This window comes from Falco biarmicus, chromosome 2 (genome assembly GCF_023638135.1).
Source record: "Falco biarmicus isolate bFalBia1 chromosome 2, bFalBia1.pri, whole genome shotgun sequence".
NCBI classification, from domain to species: Eukaryota; Metazoa; Chordata; class Aves; order Falconiformes; family Falconidae; genus Falco; species Falco biarmicus.
The window spans coordinates 12,172,576-12,188,321 of record NC_079289.1 but is presented as its reverse complement, the minus strand read 5'-3'; the positions used below and the strand labels follow the sequence as shown (position 1 = coordinate 12,188,321).

General features: G+C 41.4%; 1 protein-coding gene and 8 non-coding genes across 10 annotated transcripts; all 9 read left to right on the top strand.

Annotated features, from left to right (window-relative positions):
• Nucleotides 1-6: 6 nt before the first annotated feature.
• Nucleotides 7-15,718, top strand: TAF1D (TATA-box binding protein associated factor, RNA polymerase I subunit D). 2 transcript variants are annotated; one of them, XM_056328652.1, is made up of 17 exons: nt 7-72; nt 543-592; nt 2,555-2,805; nt 2,910-3,378; nt 3,647-3,822; nt 5,353-5,413; nt 5,733-6,009; nt 8,005-8,071; nt 8,328-8,378; nt 9,627-9,749; nt 10,091-10,142; nt 10,986-11,021; nt 11,553-11,626; nt 12,197-12,255; nt 13,195-13,276; nt 14,129-14,201; nt 15,334-15,718. In XM_056328652.1, the coding sequence occupies exons 3-7, from the start codon at nt 2,681-2,683 to the stop codon at nt 5,805-5,807; spliced, it is 906 nt and encodes a 301-aa protein (XP_056184627.1). In that variant the 5' UTR covers nt 7-72; nt 543-592; nt 2,555-2,680; the 3' UTR covers nt 5,808-6,009; nt 8,005-8,071; nt 8,328-8,378; nt 9,627-9,749; nt 10,091-10,142; nt 10,986-11,021; nt 11,553-11,626; nt 12,197-12,255; nt 13,195-13,276; nt 14,129-14,201; nt 15,334-15,718. The 2 variants fall into 2 exon arrangements, with proteins under 2 accessions (XP_056184627.1, XP_056184626.1); XM_056328651.1 differs by lacking the exons at nt 5,733-6,009; nt 8,005-8,071 and having other exon boundaries at nt 5,350-5,413.
• On the top strand, nt 8,116-8,187 carry LOC130145347 (small nucleolar RNA SNORD5). The gene has a single exon (XR_008820497.1). It is a non-coding gene; the product is annotated as a small nucleolar RNA SNORD5 (small nucleolar RNA).
• LOC130145345 (small nucleolar RNA SNORA40) lies at nt 9,391-9,517 on the top strand. The gene has a single exon (XR_008820495.1). It is a non-coding gene; the product is annotated as a small nucleolar RNA SNORA40 (small nucleolar RNA).
• LOC130145336 (small nucleolar RNA SNORA8) lies at nt 9,841-9,979 on the top strand. The gene has a single exon (XR_008820487.1). It is a non-coding gene; the product is annotated as a small nucleolar RNA SNORA8 (small nucleolar RNA).
• On the top strand, nt 10,366-10,498 carry LOC130145340 (small nucleolar RNA SNORA1). The gene has a single exon (XR_008820490.1). It is a non-coding gene; the product is annotated as a small nucleolar RNA SNORA1 (small nucleolar RNA).
• LOC130145334 (small nucleolar RNA Z40) lies at nt 11,191-11,263 on the top strand. The gene has a single exon (XR_008820485.1). It is a non-coding gene; the product is annotated as a small nucleolar RNA Z40 (small nucleolar RNA).
• On the top strand, nt 12,021-12,152 carry LOC130145342 (small nucleolar RNA SNORA18). The gene has a single exon (XR_008820492.1). It is a non-coding gene; the product is annotated as a small nucleolar RNA SNORA18 (small nucleolar RNA).
• Nucleotides 12,942-13,081, top strand: LOC130145335 (small nucleolar RNA SNORA8). Its single transcript, XR_008820486.1, has one exon. It is a non-coding gene; the product is annotated as a small nucleolar RNA SNORA8 (small nucleolar RNA).
• Nucleotides 14,243-14,372, top strand: LOC130145338 (small nucleolar RNA SNORA25). Its single transcript, XR_008820488.1, has one exon. It is a non-coding gene; the product is annotated as a small nucleolar RNA SNORA25 (small nucleolar RNA).
• Nucleotides 15,719-15,746: the final 28 nt, after the last annotated feature.

Below are 15,746 nucleotides of genomic sequence, written 5' to 3'. Positions count from 1 at the left end.
GCGCTACTTAACCCGTCGGGCGGCCATTTCGCGCCTTTTGGGGCGGAGAGGCGTGAGGCGGCGGGCGCTGAGGTGAGTGCGCGTTCGGTATCCGCCGCCATCCCGCCGCTGGGGTGGCAGGAATGAGGGGGGAAGAGTCGTGGTGGTGTCTGTTTGGTTGTGCCCCCTCTCCGACCGACCGCTCGGGGAGCCCATCTGCAGGGAAGGGCCCAGGACAGGCTGGCGGCCCGGGCCGGCCGGCCGCGGCTGGGTTTGCCCTCGGGAATGGCCTGTGTGGCGGCACTGCGTGAGGGCATCCTCGGGAGCGCTGCCGGTGGGGTGTTCCCCGGCCTGCGGTAATTTTGTGGGTGCCCACCAACAAAATGTCTCTTGTGCCGCCGGCCCCAGCGCAGCCGAGGTCGGTGCGGGGGGAAGGCGAGCGGTATGTTTGCCGCCTGTCAGCCAGGGGTAGATGTTGGCGAAGTAATCGATGGCTCTTTGGGAGGAAAGAACCCCGTATAAAATAACCGGCCAGTAAGATGTTGGTTGTTTTTCTTTTTAAGGGATAAGAGGTGTTATCCCTTAAACAGCTGCAGATGCTGAACAGCTAATTGTAAGTACCAGCCACAGCTTGTGTTGAGTGCCGTTATTTCATGTATTCCTGCTTTGATGTCAGGCTGTTCTGCTTCTGGGCATTGTGTTTGTCGGGCCTTGGTTGTGAATAATGAGAAACGTTAAAGAGGAGGACAAGATAGTTGGCATTGGGAGCATGAAACTATTTGTCTAGATGAACTTGTCCTTGCTTGGACAGACTTAGCCAGAGAAGTTAGTGCTGTAGTTAAGATAAGGAGGTACACTGGGTAGAATGGCTTTTGTGGTTTGGACAACCACCTTGAAGACAGACAAGGTAAAAAGCTCAACGTAGAGGAAGACTTTGAGCCTTCGTCTTCAAGACCCTCAATGAAGACCACCAGGAGACAGTGCACAGGCCCAAGGAGTGGCTGTGTTGTGGGAAATGTTCCACCTCTTCCCAGAAATCTTACAACTGTGTATGTCCTTTCCATGAATATGTATATTTATGCTATATAAATTCCTAGTAAAGTGCTGAGTGGGTGTGCATGTTAGGAGGAGTGCACCCAGCAGTGAATAAACAAATACCTGCCTAATAGTCGCTTTGGCTATTGAGTTAGAGCTTTCCCAGCATCAGGTGAACTGATGTTAGTGGTGTGCTCACAGTTTGTCAAGGGTATAGGTGCAAGCTGCTGTCAGAAATCGCCATTCATAGAACCATAGAATTGTTTAGGTTGGGGAAGACCTGTAAGATCATTGAGTCCATCTGTTAACTCGGCACTACCCAGTCCACACAGACTAAACAGTGTCCCTCAACGCCACATCTACATGTTTTAAATACCTCCAGGGATGGTGATTCAGCTACCTCCCTGGGCAGCCTGTTCCAATGCTTGACAGCCCTTTTTTGTGAAAAAATATTTCCTAGTAGCCACTCTAAACCTTCTCTGGTATGACTTGAGGCCATTTCCTCTTGTCCTATCTCTTCTTACTTGGGAGAAGAGACCAGCACACACCTTGCTACGGTCTCCTTTCAGGTAGCTGTAGAGAGTGGTAAGGTTTCCCCTTCTTTTCTCCAGGCTAAACCACCCCAGATCCCTCAGCTGCTCCTCATAAGACTTGTGCTCTAGACCCTTCACCAGCTTTGTTGCCCTTTGCTAAATGGTGTGCAACTACATTTGAAATACTAATGGGTGTGGTGATGGGTTTGTGAAGCAGTAAAAAGCACATTAAAATTACAAAGGTACAGATCTACAGGGCTAGTAAACTAACAAGCAGGTAAAATAACGAGGCTATTACATAGGAAGGACAGCTTTCTCTGCTGTGTGTTTCAGTCCCTTTGCGCAGACTTGGGACAGCTGAAGGGGTGGATTGGGTTTTCTTGCAGGGTCAACTGAACATAAACATTTTGTGGGACTGGTTGCCATGTTGATTGATAATAAATGAACAAAGGCTTCATTGATTGTCAGGGCAGGAGGCTTTAGGTCTCATATAGCTAGCAAAAGAACAGAAGAAAGATGCGGTTACTTCTCTGGCAACACTGTTACATTAGTTTAAAAATGTAAACAACAGTGAATTTTTGTATGACTTAAAACTGAAATATACTTGCAAGTATAAGCTGTTGTCTATACTTATGTGTACTTATTTAAGGGAAGACTTATCTCTAGTAGGGAGAGTGTTAAAACATTCAGAACTCATCTCTACAAGTTTCTGAACAATCTGATGTAACTTTGAAGTTAGCTTTGCGTGACTAGGAACTGGACCAAAAGAGCTGTAAAAATCCCTTCTGGCCTAAATTATGCTATGAATGTCTTGAGAGAAGTCAGTGCAATGTAACTGTTACTCTGAAGGTTAGTATATTTGCTTGTGGTTCATAGGAAAACCTATGCTGAAGTTTGCTTAAGATTGTTCTTGTAAATTTACCCTATTATGTGGAGTGGTGAAAGGCTTGTTGCCTGATTAACATAGGATTATCTTCAATTTGTCTTGAATTCTTACTGATTTTTAGGGCAAACTGAAACATGACCAATATGGATGAATCCTAGGCTTCTGGCTCTGATTATCCTGATGGCCAAGAGCTAATACACAGCAGAAAGAACTGTATAAGGTATATGCATGGGAAACAAATATCAGAATGGAGCGTTCATGTTCAAGGCAGAAAAACACTGCTCCTGAGGAGTCTTCAGATGAGCTTAACAGTATATGCAAGCCATCAGCTGCTTCAGCTGAGATTGTACTAGACAGCAGCGATGCAGAAATGTGAGTTTTTATCTCTAGCTTAGAATTTTTCATGTGCAGTACCTGTGATATATCATAAAACTATATAGTCCCTGGAAATTTGAGTGTTTTTTTTTCTTCTTCAGTGATCTCTCCACTGCTAGTGGTAGTGAGTACCATCCTAAGTGCTCCATTGCACCTTCAAAGCAAAAAAAGAGATCTCGGTCTTCAAGGCAACAAACTGAATCTGTTGCAGGAGCACCTGAAAATGAAAGCTCTTCAGATTCTTCTGTGTCCCCTCAAAGTCCAGTAAGATCATTGGAAACTTCCAAGAAGCAGGAGTCAAAACTCAATTTGAAAGCCATTTTTGCCTATCACTTCAGGGGAAAGAAGTTTAAGGCTGCTGCACACCAGAAATTCTGGCGTAGCTCGAGGAAGAAGAAGAAGAAGAAGAAAAAGCATGAGGGCACCCAGATGCGTACAGGGAGGCCACCACTGACAGCCTCACCTCAAGAACAAAGGAGGCGGCTTCTAGACAGAGGTTTTCGATTCCCCTTTGTTGAAAAACATTATGGGAAGAAAGATATTCCCTTAAAGATGGTTCTTGGCTATGAGGTGAGTCTTCTACTTTGTGGGATAATTGTATTTTATTTTGTATATTAAAAATAGTGGCTTTAAATTGGCTATATTGTGCTTCCATCTGGTGTGCTACAGTAAAATAGTGAAATAGTTTTTATTTCTGTTAAACAGGACACTTTGTTGTAAGTTTTAAGACAAACACAGCTAGAATACAGGTGCCAATATAATACTACAATTCAGTTCATAATAAAATGCTTTGGAGTTGTATTTTTAAGACCTCACCTGATGTATTTTTTTTCTTTAGCAAGCAGCTACAAAGGGATATTTCCAGTACATTGAAGTCCTTAAATATGAAGAACATCTTAAAAAAGCTTTAGGAGCCCTTCAGGCTAGTGAAGACTTGGAAAGAGAATGTCTGTTGGTACGGAAACACAAATATTTAGATGATGAAGGCCCCATCTCCCCAATTGAGGAGACAAAGTAAGTTCTTTGGTTTTAGGTGGTATAAAACTTGTTTTCTTGTTCTTAACTGACAAATACATTTGTGTGTATACAGGTAGATGCAGGACACCCCACCCCCTAGCCTGTTTGCTGGCATGGTGAGGGCGTCAATGCTACTTAAGTTGCAGATCCATGCTAACTCCATCCCAGCCAGACCAGTATAGTTTGCTGCTCTTACAGTTGAGGAATTCAGGAGGTGTAGTACAGTTGCTTGTAGTAGCATATGGTACTGTGACAGTTGTAGGTATATGGAGTTCAGTTCCATTCCTGTCCTTTTAACCTATGTCAACATTGTGTAATCTAAATGTGAATATCTGCTCCTGAAAGTGTTATTTTGGGAACAAAACACTCTGCAACTTAGGCAGCTGTGCTTGTAAATGTAACTTGGAACTTGTTATAGAGGGAGGTGTTTTTAATCTGGAGACAGATCGTTGCTTCAAGTGATTTGTACTAGCTCATTAAAATGATGTGGTAGAATTTTTTTCAAAAAGATAATTCCTGAAATTAGTTCCTCTATAGTTTCCAAATAAAGTGGGGTGTTTTATGACAAAGGCGAAAGGCTTGGTTTTTTGCATTTTCTTTTTACTTTATTAAGCATTGAAGTATCATCTTAGGTCTTTGTTTATGGGCAAACAGTTAACTTGCATGCAATAAAGGGATCAGTAAATCAGCAAGAATACTTAATGTAAATATATTCAGCACCTTAAAACTAAAAGCCTAAAAGACAGCGTAAAGGTATAAAGCTGTCTTTCAGCTACTGTTCACTTCAGTAGTCACACACACTACTAACTTCTGTGAATTGAAGTATTGGGGAGAGCCTGTAAAATGAGTAACAATAATTAGTTTGTTTGCTTAGAGCAGGAGAAACAAAGTTCTGTAGGGTAAATGCAAGTTGGCTCATCCAGACACTAAATTCTTTTTATGAAATGAGCACTGGAAGACTTTCTGGGTTTTGGAACCAGTCCTGCCCGTGCCACTTGTTAAACCCGTAGTACTAATATGATTTAATCTCTTTCTAGGGAGTCCTTTCTATCTTGAGAAACCTGTGGATGATAGTGGAAGTGCATTTCATACTTGTGTTTTATGGCAGTACGGAGATAATATTTCTGTTACAATATCGGGAGGAAACCTGTATTTTCTGGGTAGCTAAGGCCTACCCTCTTACTTTGATTGTGTTCTGCTTGTTTTCTAACTTGCTGGGTTTGTAGCTTGTTTGCCTGTGTAATCCTAAACATCTCAATACTACTATTGTCTGTTTCTAAATTTTTGTTCTGCTGCTGAGCTCTGCTCTGCCCTGCCAGCATTGCTAGTTAGGATGGTAATTCTGCTGTTGGAAATGTTATCATTTGAGAACAACCTTAAGTAGAAGTAGTATTATCTTACACCTACAAGTGGTAGCACTTCCATAGATGTTAAGAGAAACCAGAGGTTGTGGTAGGAGAATACTTAACATGTTTTAGGCTACTTTAAAAAGTACAGAGCTTGATTTGGATTCTTACATTTCAGTGATGATGATGATGCTAACAGCTTGAATTCTGATAATCAAGAAGACCTTGATGCCAGAGTAGTGGTGAGTACTATTCCTTAACTTCAGAAGCTCTCTAACCTTATTTCTCTTTGGAGGTTAAAGAATTGGTAGATAACATGTATACGAGTACTGAATTCTTGAGCTTGGATCTAGAGTTACCTGTGATACCTGTGAATCCTGATCTGTAATGCAAAGGAAGTTGTTTTGACGATTCACACTTTCATCTTTGAAGTAATGCTGGACTGCATAGGATTTCTGGAGTTCTCTGAATTCTTAGTTTGCAAAGTTACTACTAAAATCTTAGGTTTTAAGTTTCTTAGAATTCAATTTGTGAATACTTCAGTCTTCCATTTTTCTCTAGGAGAACAGCTCTTTCATTATAAGCAGCAAAATTCCCCAAAAGAAAAAAACCAAAGGCAAAAATCAACTGAAGTGATTGAAATACAGGAGGAAGAAGATGATGCTGCAGAGAACTCTGGGCTTCTGCAAGGGTCACCTTGGTGAACAGAAAACTAACAAGTGAGGTGGCAGTGATCACTCCTCAGATAACCTTTTTCATGGCCTACTTGGTTATGAAACGTTGGTCTGAAGTTGATGTTGAGGTGCCAACCAAGCAACCTAGTCAGATTTTGTTTAAGGTGAGTATATTGGGCTCGTGTCTGAGACAGTTAAAAAACAAAAACAACCTAAAAGGTGTCTTCTGTGTTGTCCTGTACCCCAGAGTATGACATCCTTTATCAGCCATTGAATCATCTGACTGAAATGCAGCTTGAATTCTTGTAACCATGGATCACTGAATTTATGTCATTAAAAATAGGGAAGCAAGTTCCAAATACTGTAACGTAGCACCAGCGCAGTATAGAAAAGTATGCAGTTGCATACATACCTGTACATGCTCAAGTTTTAGAGGACAATTTGGATGCCTTTTGGCTGGCTGACTTTTTTGTGAGTGGTACTTGAGAGATTATTTTTTCTTTGGCTTAAGGAAGCGCAGATTATGCTTTCAATTATTTTGAGAGCTAAATAAGGATTGAAAACAGAATTGAAGATAATGCAAATAGAGTGCCAACAGTAAAAATGCAAAAGCTGTTAGTCAGTTTAGACAAAAGTCTATTGCAGAATGTGGTTAACACATTGGAACGATGACAAAACGTGTATGATTGAGGTTGCCTGTTTATTCCATGCAGAAGAATTTCTTCAAAAAAGAAACTCTCTGCTCCTGATTCTAATACAATAACCTGAACTGTAGCAGCACAGTGAATCTTGGATTAAAATACTCCTTTTTTTTCCCCTCTTGGCCTGCTCTGTCCAGAATGGGTTTTGATGTGGACATGATTAAGCAGAAGATGAAAGCTCTATGATAGTACTTAACTAGCATTGCCCCAACTGCAAGTACCTTTCTAAAAGGTGCTTTAGACAGTTGCAAACATGACTGGTGAATGTTTAGAAATGTTCTGAATACAGCTGACTCCTAGATGACGAGGTTGTCTTGGAAGCAGTAGAAATAAAACATTGTTTGAAGTTTACTTGGAAATCAACAAGATTTAAAAACCAAAAGGTGATCTTGATACTGAATGAATTCACTTTAGGATAGAATAAGCCTTGTAGTTAAAGTATAATGAATATGAGAAATATATTCTAATGAAATTAATAGTTGCACAACAAAAGCTGCTATGAAACCCTCTGTACAACCCTGTACCAAGGCTAAGAACTTATATTTACTCAAAAATGTAGGTATAGTAATTAGGTCATGTAACCATAGTCTGAAAGAAATAATGAAATAACTGATCAAAGAAGGAGTCTGTTTCTCTTTCTTTAACTTTCTCTAACAAGGGGCCTGCTTATAAGTTAACTAGAGGGAGCAATTAAAAGAAACAAGCGGAAGAAACAGATGGTCGACAAGGACATAAATTAGCTCAGACCAATAAGAACCCTGCAAACTGGCAAGATCATCACATACCAGACAAAAGGTGAAAAGTACACCATGAGGAAGACCTGTGGCCTTCCTCCCAAAGACCCCACTGCCCATGTCCTGAAGACCCTAGCAGCACAAAGGACTGATAAGCTAATTAACATATGAAGTGAGAGTAGGTGGGATTAGGTAATGAATATGTATATGGATTAATTGAATATTCATTGTTTTGTTGTATGAATATAAGATAATTAGTTACTTTAAACATGCACATTAGGCAGAAGGATCCCCCGTGCATCCAGCGCTGCCAATAAAGGATACTCAGTCACTAAGAAATTTTGACTTTGTTGTTTAAATCAATCTGCATCACTCAAATACCCTTAATAACCAAATTGCTGTCAGCAACAAACTAATAGCTGTCCAGCAGGTAAAAGTAGTCTGTGCCGAACAGGGGTGTTACCAGAAAAAAGACTTGCTGTCTACTGGTTTAATTTCCTTCAAAATATAATTTGACAGTCTGAGATTGACAGTAGGTGCTCAGTAATGAGAGGTTGCATTGCTTATATGCTTGAATTAAGGTCCCCATCTTTGTAAAGGAAGCTTGAATTTTCCCAGTTGCAACTTGATAGCTCTAGGGAGTAAGACTGAAAAGACTGCTTTTCAGTAGTTGAAGATCGTTTAATACTGGTCCAAAATTAATGGCTAAATGTAACTCTTTTAGGCATCTACCTGAGAAATACTCTGGCTTGAAAGACTCATCCTGGATCTAGGAGTGAGGTTCTTGCTTGGTAAGGCATAGTGAGGTGGTATGGGGAGTCCTGCTCATTCTGCAGTTCATGTGATGAATTTTTCTGTTCAACTGCTGAGTGACTCAGAAATGAACTAAATTTCAATTCTGATTAGAACTGGATAAATACAAATGAAAATCAAGCTTATTACATACAGCTGTGAAACTGATCGCTGAAACCTAGATTTTGGCTTTAGGAATCATCAGTTATGTGACCATATCTGATCATTCTTACTCCTTTGCTTTTTGTCTTCTAGTTTATGTTGCTTTTGGAAGATGAAGTACCCACTCTTCTTTTGATGGGCAAGGTAAGCTGTTACTTGGTATTCAGTTGTGTTTTCAGGTAGCTTTCTTGCTTTACTTAACAAAATGTTTTGAAAAAACCGTATTCCATAGTTCAGGCGAATACATTACAATGTTCCACAGCTGTGCAACATTTCTGTGTGACTCTTCCAAGGTATTGAATTCAGTGCAACATGAGCTCTTTTATCAGTCTGACCAGACTTGGAGCCTGTAAGCTCTGCTTGAATAAAAACTGAATTCTTTAATACCTGCATATTAAAGTGCAGGGTTTTCTTAGAAGTTTATATATAGAAATACTTTGTTTTTACCTGATGTTGAATGCTGCAGGGCAACTTCATCTGTCTAATTTGGTTTGGACACTACCTGGGATCTTGCCGCTGAAGATGTTGGAGAACCTACTGTACACTTAATCTCCTGATGGTGCTCCACACATGCTTTCTCTACTGGGTTGTATCATGCAGCTGCAGCCTTCTGATCACTTCCCTGTGGTAAAATTTCACCTTAATGTAGGTCACATGCAAGAACAGGGGGGATGACAGAAACAGGCTGTGGTAGTCTTGTATGTCTGTATGGCTAAAGCTGTGGAACTTGTTACTGTAGGATGTTGCCAAGTTTGTGTGGCTTCTGGACAGTCTGGGAAATGGCATGGAAGAAAACACAGTGTAAGATTACTGGACAGGAAAATGTTTGCTATGGGAAGCTCTGAGCTAAAGCTGGACAAGTAATGAAACCTTACAAGAACATACTTAAGAGGACAGAAGCTGGGCATCTTACTTGGCTATTGCTGTACTAAGGGTATTGGACTAGATAAGCTTGACGTGGCATAAATTGTTTTTACAACAGCGTATTGGATTTCTTGCCAGTTACCTTAGTCCAAACTATACCTCTCTAAAAATACAAAACCTCATAGTAGAAGGTGACAGTTATTAATGGTAAGTGTATAGTAAACTGAAAAAACTTCAAATGCTGTTTCAAAAATAGTGGGAAAATGAAAGCTGATGGCATTCAATCTGTTGCAGCACGTGTTCAGTTTTTGTCTGTTGCTGTAGACAAAAACCTGGAACCTAGTGCTTAGAAAAAACCCTTCTTTTGCAACCCACAGCTGATAAACATATTAGTTGTGTTACTTATATGAAGGGACAATATTTGCATGTATTCAAACAGCAGTTCATTCAGATAATGATGAATCTGGGGCATGAGTTTCATGTTCACATTTGTGGAAGTGTAGTTCAGTTATGTCTGTTTCTTTCCAGACTTTGCAGATGAGTGTACCAACAGCTCTGGAGCTGTAACTTTTTGAATGCTTGAATTCATATGGCCGTTTAGCCTTCTGATGTACCAATCTGTTGTTTCAGTGGAACATGTTAGCAGAAGAGGTAAGCTTTGTGTTTCTTCTGAACCTCAGCAAAGAGTATTAGACTCTTTCAGGCGAGTACTTTTTTTACAGCAAGTAATCAAACTAATTTCTCTACTGTATGGTATCTGCACTCAGCGGTGTCTTCCTGATGGGGTGTTCAAAACCCAGTGCTACAGTATTTCAGCAGCTGGCATCCTTGGTTTTCATGCAGTTGGGCTGGTTAAACCTGGTATTCTTGTTGAAACAAGCAGATTGAAAGTTTCTTCTTGGGAAGCTTGTCAAATACAACACTGAAGAACTATTAGGGGATAAAAGTATAGCTAAATCAATGAAGTTGTTACAAAATATTTCTTCTTAAAGGGGCGTTCCTGTGATGTCTGTCTGGAACACAGTGGAAAGCCTCTGCTTAAAGGTAAGTATTAAGGAAATGGTTTTTTTTTTCTAGGTGGAGGTAGTTGGATGAGGATCATGAAAGCTAAAGTCTTAGTGTTTTGGTTCCCTTCTTACAAAGAAGCAGTATTTCATTTTGAAATAAATCCCAAGTACTAGATGGCATCTGGTGATGTTTCTTCTAAAGTTAACTGGCTGGTCTTTGAAACCAGAAGCTATTGTACAGACATTTTGAGGAGTTGTTATGCCATGTTGGTCAGCAAAAAGACACAACTTGCAGTGTGTCCGAATTGAAAAAACGTGGCTAGAAGAGTAACAGGTTCTGCTTTCCTCGCTGTAAAGTTAGTTGCAGTGGTGACAATGAGACCTGTAACAGGTTTTTACTTAGTGGGACAATCAAAATGCAGCTACTTTACTGTGAAATCCCAAGAATTAGCTTGTTTTGATGTTTTTGGATTCTGCATCCTGCCTACTAAAGGAAGGAGAATTAGCAGGTAGGAGAAGAACACTTGCAGTGTTGAATTCTTGTAGATGGTTTATTAGAGCATATTTGTAAGCTGTCTTAAAATAGTATGTCATGCGTGTTCTGCGAGGTAACTCCCTTGTACCTTCTGTGCCACAGTGCTCCCGGTTTGTTAAATTGCAGATATATTTTGTTCGTAGTTGTGTCACAGACTGGGCTGTGGCTCCGATTTCAAAAGAAATGCTTAGGTTTGGCATTAGCATTTAGACAGTGTAACTGGACTACAGAGTGCCTGCTTCATATTGAGTATAGAAGTAAAAAGTACCTAAGTCTTAGTAAATTACTAAGATATTGAAGAAACTTGGAACTGTTACTCAGATGCAACAATTTACTTATTTTTAGGAAATCCACGATGGTCCAGTCTGAGCTAGCATCTTGGTAAGCTCATGTGAGAGATTGTTTTTTTAACCCTTGGCCTGTTGCAGGTTAGCTGTTTTTAACTTGGTGGGCTGGTTATATTGCTGTTTTTTTCTTACTGAGAAGGTGAAGTGTTGCTTCAGAAAACACAAGAGCTTATCTTTCCCCAAACTTGAGAATTATGTGAGAAAATTGTTGTGATGATTGGCAAAATGTTCAACTGCTCTGAAGAGAGTGAGTGAGAATGGCCTTTCTGAACAAACCTACTACACAAGTGTCCTTTTCATGACATCCTCATTTTGGGCATCTGAGTATTTAACACGCAGCATTTTGTGTCAGGGAGCAAAGATTATGATTATGTGACTTTCTTTTGAAAATATAACAGGAAATTAAGAACAGCTGTTGTATTAAATAATATTCAGACATTATAGTAGCTTTAAGTGTGATTCCAAACAGCTGTCAGGAATGCCTGTGGTGGTGAAGTACTGCTCTAGGTTCTGCTGGTTTGTATGCATGTACATGTCAGATTGTAACCTTATCTCACTTTTCCAGGTGGTGTGTAATCGGAGGAGATGAGAGAAGAAATGCAGGATGCCATTTCACAGAAATCTGAAGCCCCTTCTAGGGTTAGTATGACACCTGAGGTTCTGCATATTCCTTATGATTGAAGGGCTCTGGCTTTCAGTGGCTGGAAGTCTGTATCAAATCAGGCTTTTACTGACCTGAGGTGGGTTTCAGGGACTTGTTTCAACACTACGTTACTACACTATGTTACTGTATTTTAATGCAGCGTTCACTCCTAAGTGAAGAATTTATTTTAACTTTCATTTATCCAAAGAAGAGTCATTTGAATTTCTCAGTCAAATTTCCCACAAATGTTAACTGTATCATTTACCCTCCTCCTCCCCTCAAATGTCTTGAAACAAGTTGAAAAGACACTTAGCAGGATTTGTATGAGAGACTTTTCCAGTCTGCTTGATTTTTCTCTGTTGTGTTAATTTAATTTATAGTGCCAGAAATGTTGAGGTCTATCCCGATAGGATCTCTTCTGTAGGTTCATGTCGTTGGAAATGCCTCACAGAATAAACTTGTGGTTTCACTTTACCCATTGAACTACCAGTTAGCTCTGTGGGGTAAAACTGCAAGACAAATACAGCATCCTAAGAACTGTAGTAATGAGTTGTGTTCTCCTTTAGGTACAGACTTACGCTTTTGATACAAGTGAAAAACAAATTAATTCAATTGGAAAAGCTTGGTAAGAGTCAAGAATGGTGTGTTCTGGGCCTTCAGGTGTCACTAACATGTTGAATTACATGGCTTGAACTTACTCTTCAGCCAGGTTTTTGTGTAGATACCCGATTTCTAACACTGTTTCTTGTGATTTGAGTTTTCTGGATGGTTCAAAACAAGCCTATTCCCCCTTTGATCAGAAAGGAGTGATTATTCTTGTTTTGGTGGCTGTAGGTAAGAAGAGACAGCACTATGGTGTCTGTCTCAACTTGAAGTAATTTCACAAACATGCTGCATTTCTGTTGTGTCAAGAGATGCTTGAGAGAGTTTTCATACTGAGCAGCAGTATTTGGTTTAATATCTTTAAATCTGGGTGTTAAAGAGTTAATTTTTGAGCAGCCCAGCCAGTATACTACTATATGCTTAAAATTCCTGGCTTCTGTTCTGTAGAATCCAGGGTCTGAAGTAAAACAAGCAAAATACTCTGGAAGAAGTATAAATCCTTCATGGTAGGAATATATAAAAACTTAAAGAACTGTTGCTGTTCATATTGGTGAAATTCACAGAGCCTGATTTCCCTCTTAGTTGCATGGCAGCTTTTGTGAAATGAAGAATACGTCGGTGTAGCTTATCTCTAGACACTGACCGGTGCATGCAAAACGCTTGAATGTTAACATGAGCGGTTGTGGGTGAAGAAACTCCTGCAGCTGTTGCACTGTATGGTATCTGCACCCAGCAGCATTCTCCTGATGGGATGTTCAAAAACCAGTGCTACAGGAGGTTCAGCATTTGGCATCGTTGGTTTTCATTCTGCCGTGTCTGCTAGACCTGGTATTTTTGCTGATACAGTTTTTGTCCTCTCCTGGGATATGAGCGTACTTGGGTTTTGTTTTTCATGTTCCAGTTTGAGAACTGGATACTGGCCTTGGGAACTCGGCGAGTGCGTTCAGTTTTCTGTTTTTAGCAGGTGCTCTGGGATACAGAGCAAAGGGAACCTTGCTGTGTTAGGAGGGTGAGCTGTGGAAGATAACAGCCTGTTTTGACAGGTAAGCATAGAGTTATTAGTTCAGATGGTTTTGTGCTACTGCACGGTTTGTGTGTTAACTTGGTATGACTTTAGAAGGTTGAAACCTCAGTAAACTGTTCTAGAGAAGTATGGAAATGGTTGTCTGGTAGCAAGAGACGACTGAAATGACCGCCCCAGATTTTGGCAGCATCAGAGCAGGTTGCTTATCTGAGTCACTCATGAGTGTGTGTGTATACTTCAGATGGATATTGCAGTTGTGCAGCAATTTGTAGTACTAGTTTCTAAATAGGATTGCTGTTGGTTGTGAGGGATTCTGCTGTACTTGGAACTTTCAACAGATTTTAGGCTTGTTGGTGTACAGCCTGGCTTATGTATTGGCAGCATTGAGCGGTCTCTAATGAGAAAGGATGGGCTACTTGAATATTCAAGTTCCAGATGTAAGTTGCTGGTAACAGCAGTAAGAGGAGAGTATCTGGTCATTACCAAGGCTGCTAGGATCCTACTGTTTCTGGTGAGCTGTGGACATGACCGTAAAGCAAGTCCATCAGACTCTTGAATTGCCACATGATGTGGCACGAAGTCTGCTGGGAATATGGCTTTAACCTCTGTCACACAGCTCTCCCCTCTGCTGTTCAGGTAAGAGCAGGTTGCTGCTGAGGCAACTGTCCTTGGGCACCTCCAACACTTAAGTTACAGAGGAACAAAAGTTCTCGTTAGAACCGTTGTAACTTGGCAGAAGCTGTGTGGAGGCGATAGTTCTGCACACAAGCAAAAAGGGGAGACAGAAGGCTGCACCGTGCAATTTATATCCAACTTGTGTGGTGTTAACTCTTTACTTAACGCTAACCAAACCTGACTCTTTAACCCATAGTGTCTGCTACCAAATCACCCCGTGTCAGAGGGCTGAGAACCACCACGCGAGTGCCACCAAAGCAAGTCCGGAGGTGAGAGCGCTTGGCAAAATTGCTGATAATAAAGAAATTCAAGGTCACTTCAAAGAGGGTTTGCATGGCTAAAAACCCAGCAGCTCTTAACGCGGTGACCACATATTGAAATCCTCTGCAGGATGCCGTGGACACTTGGTGTGTGCTATGGTCTATTTATGAGGAGATACACCTCACGTAGTAAGCCTCTCAGAGTGAAAAAGGAATTTTATCCTACTGCACTCACAGTTTTTGAGATGCTGGCGTGCGGGAAGTGGGCTGCTCAGTTCCATTCTGAAACCATTTACTGTTGCTGCATGTGAAGTTGGAGAGCAGGTTGATACAGCTGTGGCATATAACCGTTGGTGCTTGGGTGGCCCGAGAAGGACAAGGAAGCTGGTGAAGGCTGGGGGTACTACTGGGGGTGTTTAGCCTGGAGAAGGGGAGGCTCAGGGGGGACCTTATTGCTCTCTACAGCTACCTCAGAGGAGGCTGTAGCAAGGTGGGTGTCAGTTTATTTCTTCCAAGTAACAAGTGACAGGACAAGAGGAAGTTTCCTCATGTTGCTCCAGGGGAGGCTGGATTGGAGATCAGGAAAAACGTCTTTCCTGAAAGGGTGGTGAAGTGTTACAGTGGCTGCCTGGAGAGGCACTGGAGTCACCGTCCCTGGAGTTTAAACTGGTGGCTTAAAAGCCACCAAGCTGTGGTGCGTAGGGATGTGATGTAGTGGTGGCCTTGGCAGTGCTAGGTTGACTGTCTTTTCCAACAACAATTCTGTGATTCCATTTCCCTTGGCAGTGTGATACATTCCTCTATCTGTGTGGAAATCTTCAGGAGTGGATAATCCTGCAGCAGCTGGGGGAGGGAGGGAGGAAGTGCAGGGTGGGAGGGCTGGGGGGACTGTGAGTAGTTAGAGGAAACTATTATAATGCTTGGGGCGGCTGGCATTGGAAATTGTGCTTTTACCCCTTAACGTTTCAGTAAGGGGTGGATGTGCACGTTTCCTGTGTTACTTGCTTTATAGCAGCACCATGTTCTGGAATAAAATTGGTTAGGCTAGAGGAAGAGATGTTAGGCTGGCTCTGAGGGAGATGGCAGCGTTCAAATGGCTTTTGAGCAACAACGGTGCTAATAGATGCGTTTCCCCTCTCAGGTCCTGGTGTGATGTTGCTGCAGGTCTGCTGCAAGGAACTGCACAGCAGTTTCAAAGAACCTCACCTAGAGTGTTTATTGCAGTAATAAGGAATTAAACATTAATTCTGATTTCCCTTACTGCTTTGTAAGTCGAAGTGGTGCATGGTGTTTGGAAACCAGAAGCAGAGGGAGCCTTTGCCCTTCCGCATCCAGCTGTGACCTGCCTGCGCTGCCCGCTTGGTGTTGCAGAAGAGCTAACTGAGTGTATCAACTTGTAATTTCACTGGAAAAAAGCTTTATCCAGCCATTTTAACTCACTCACTGTCACTGAACTCCACTGCACTAAAACTGGAGAAGGTCATGGCATCACGGCATTTCAATAAAACTGATGTGTGAAAGCTGCAGCCTGGGCTGGTTTCCTGTTGCTACACT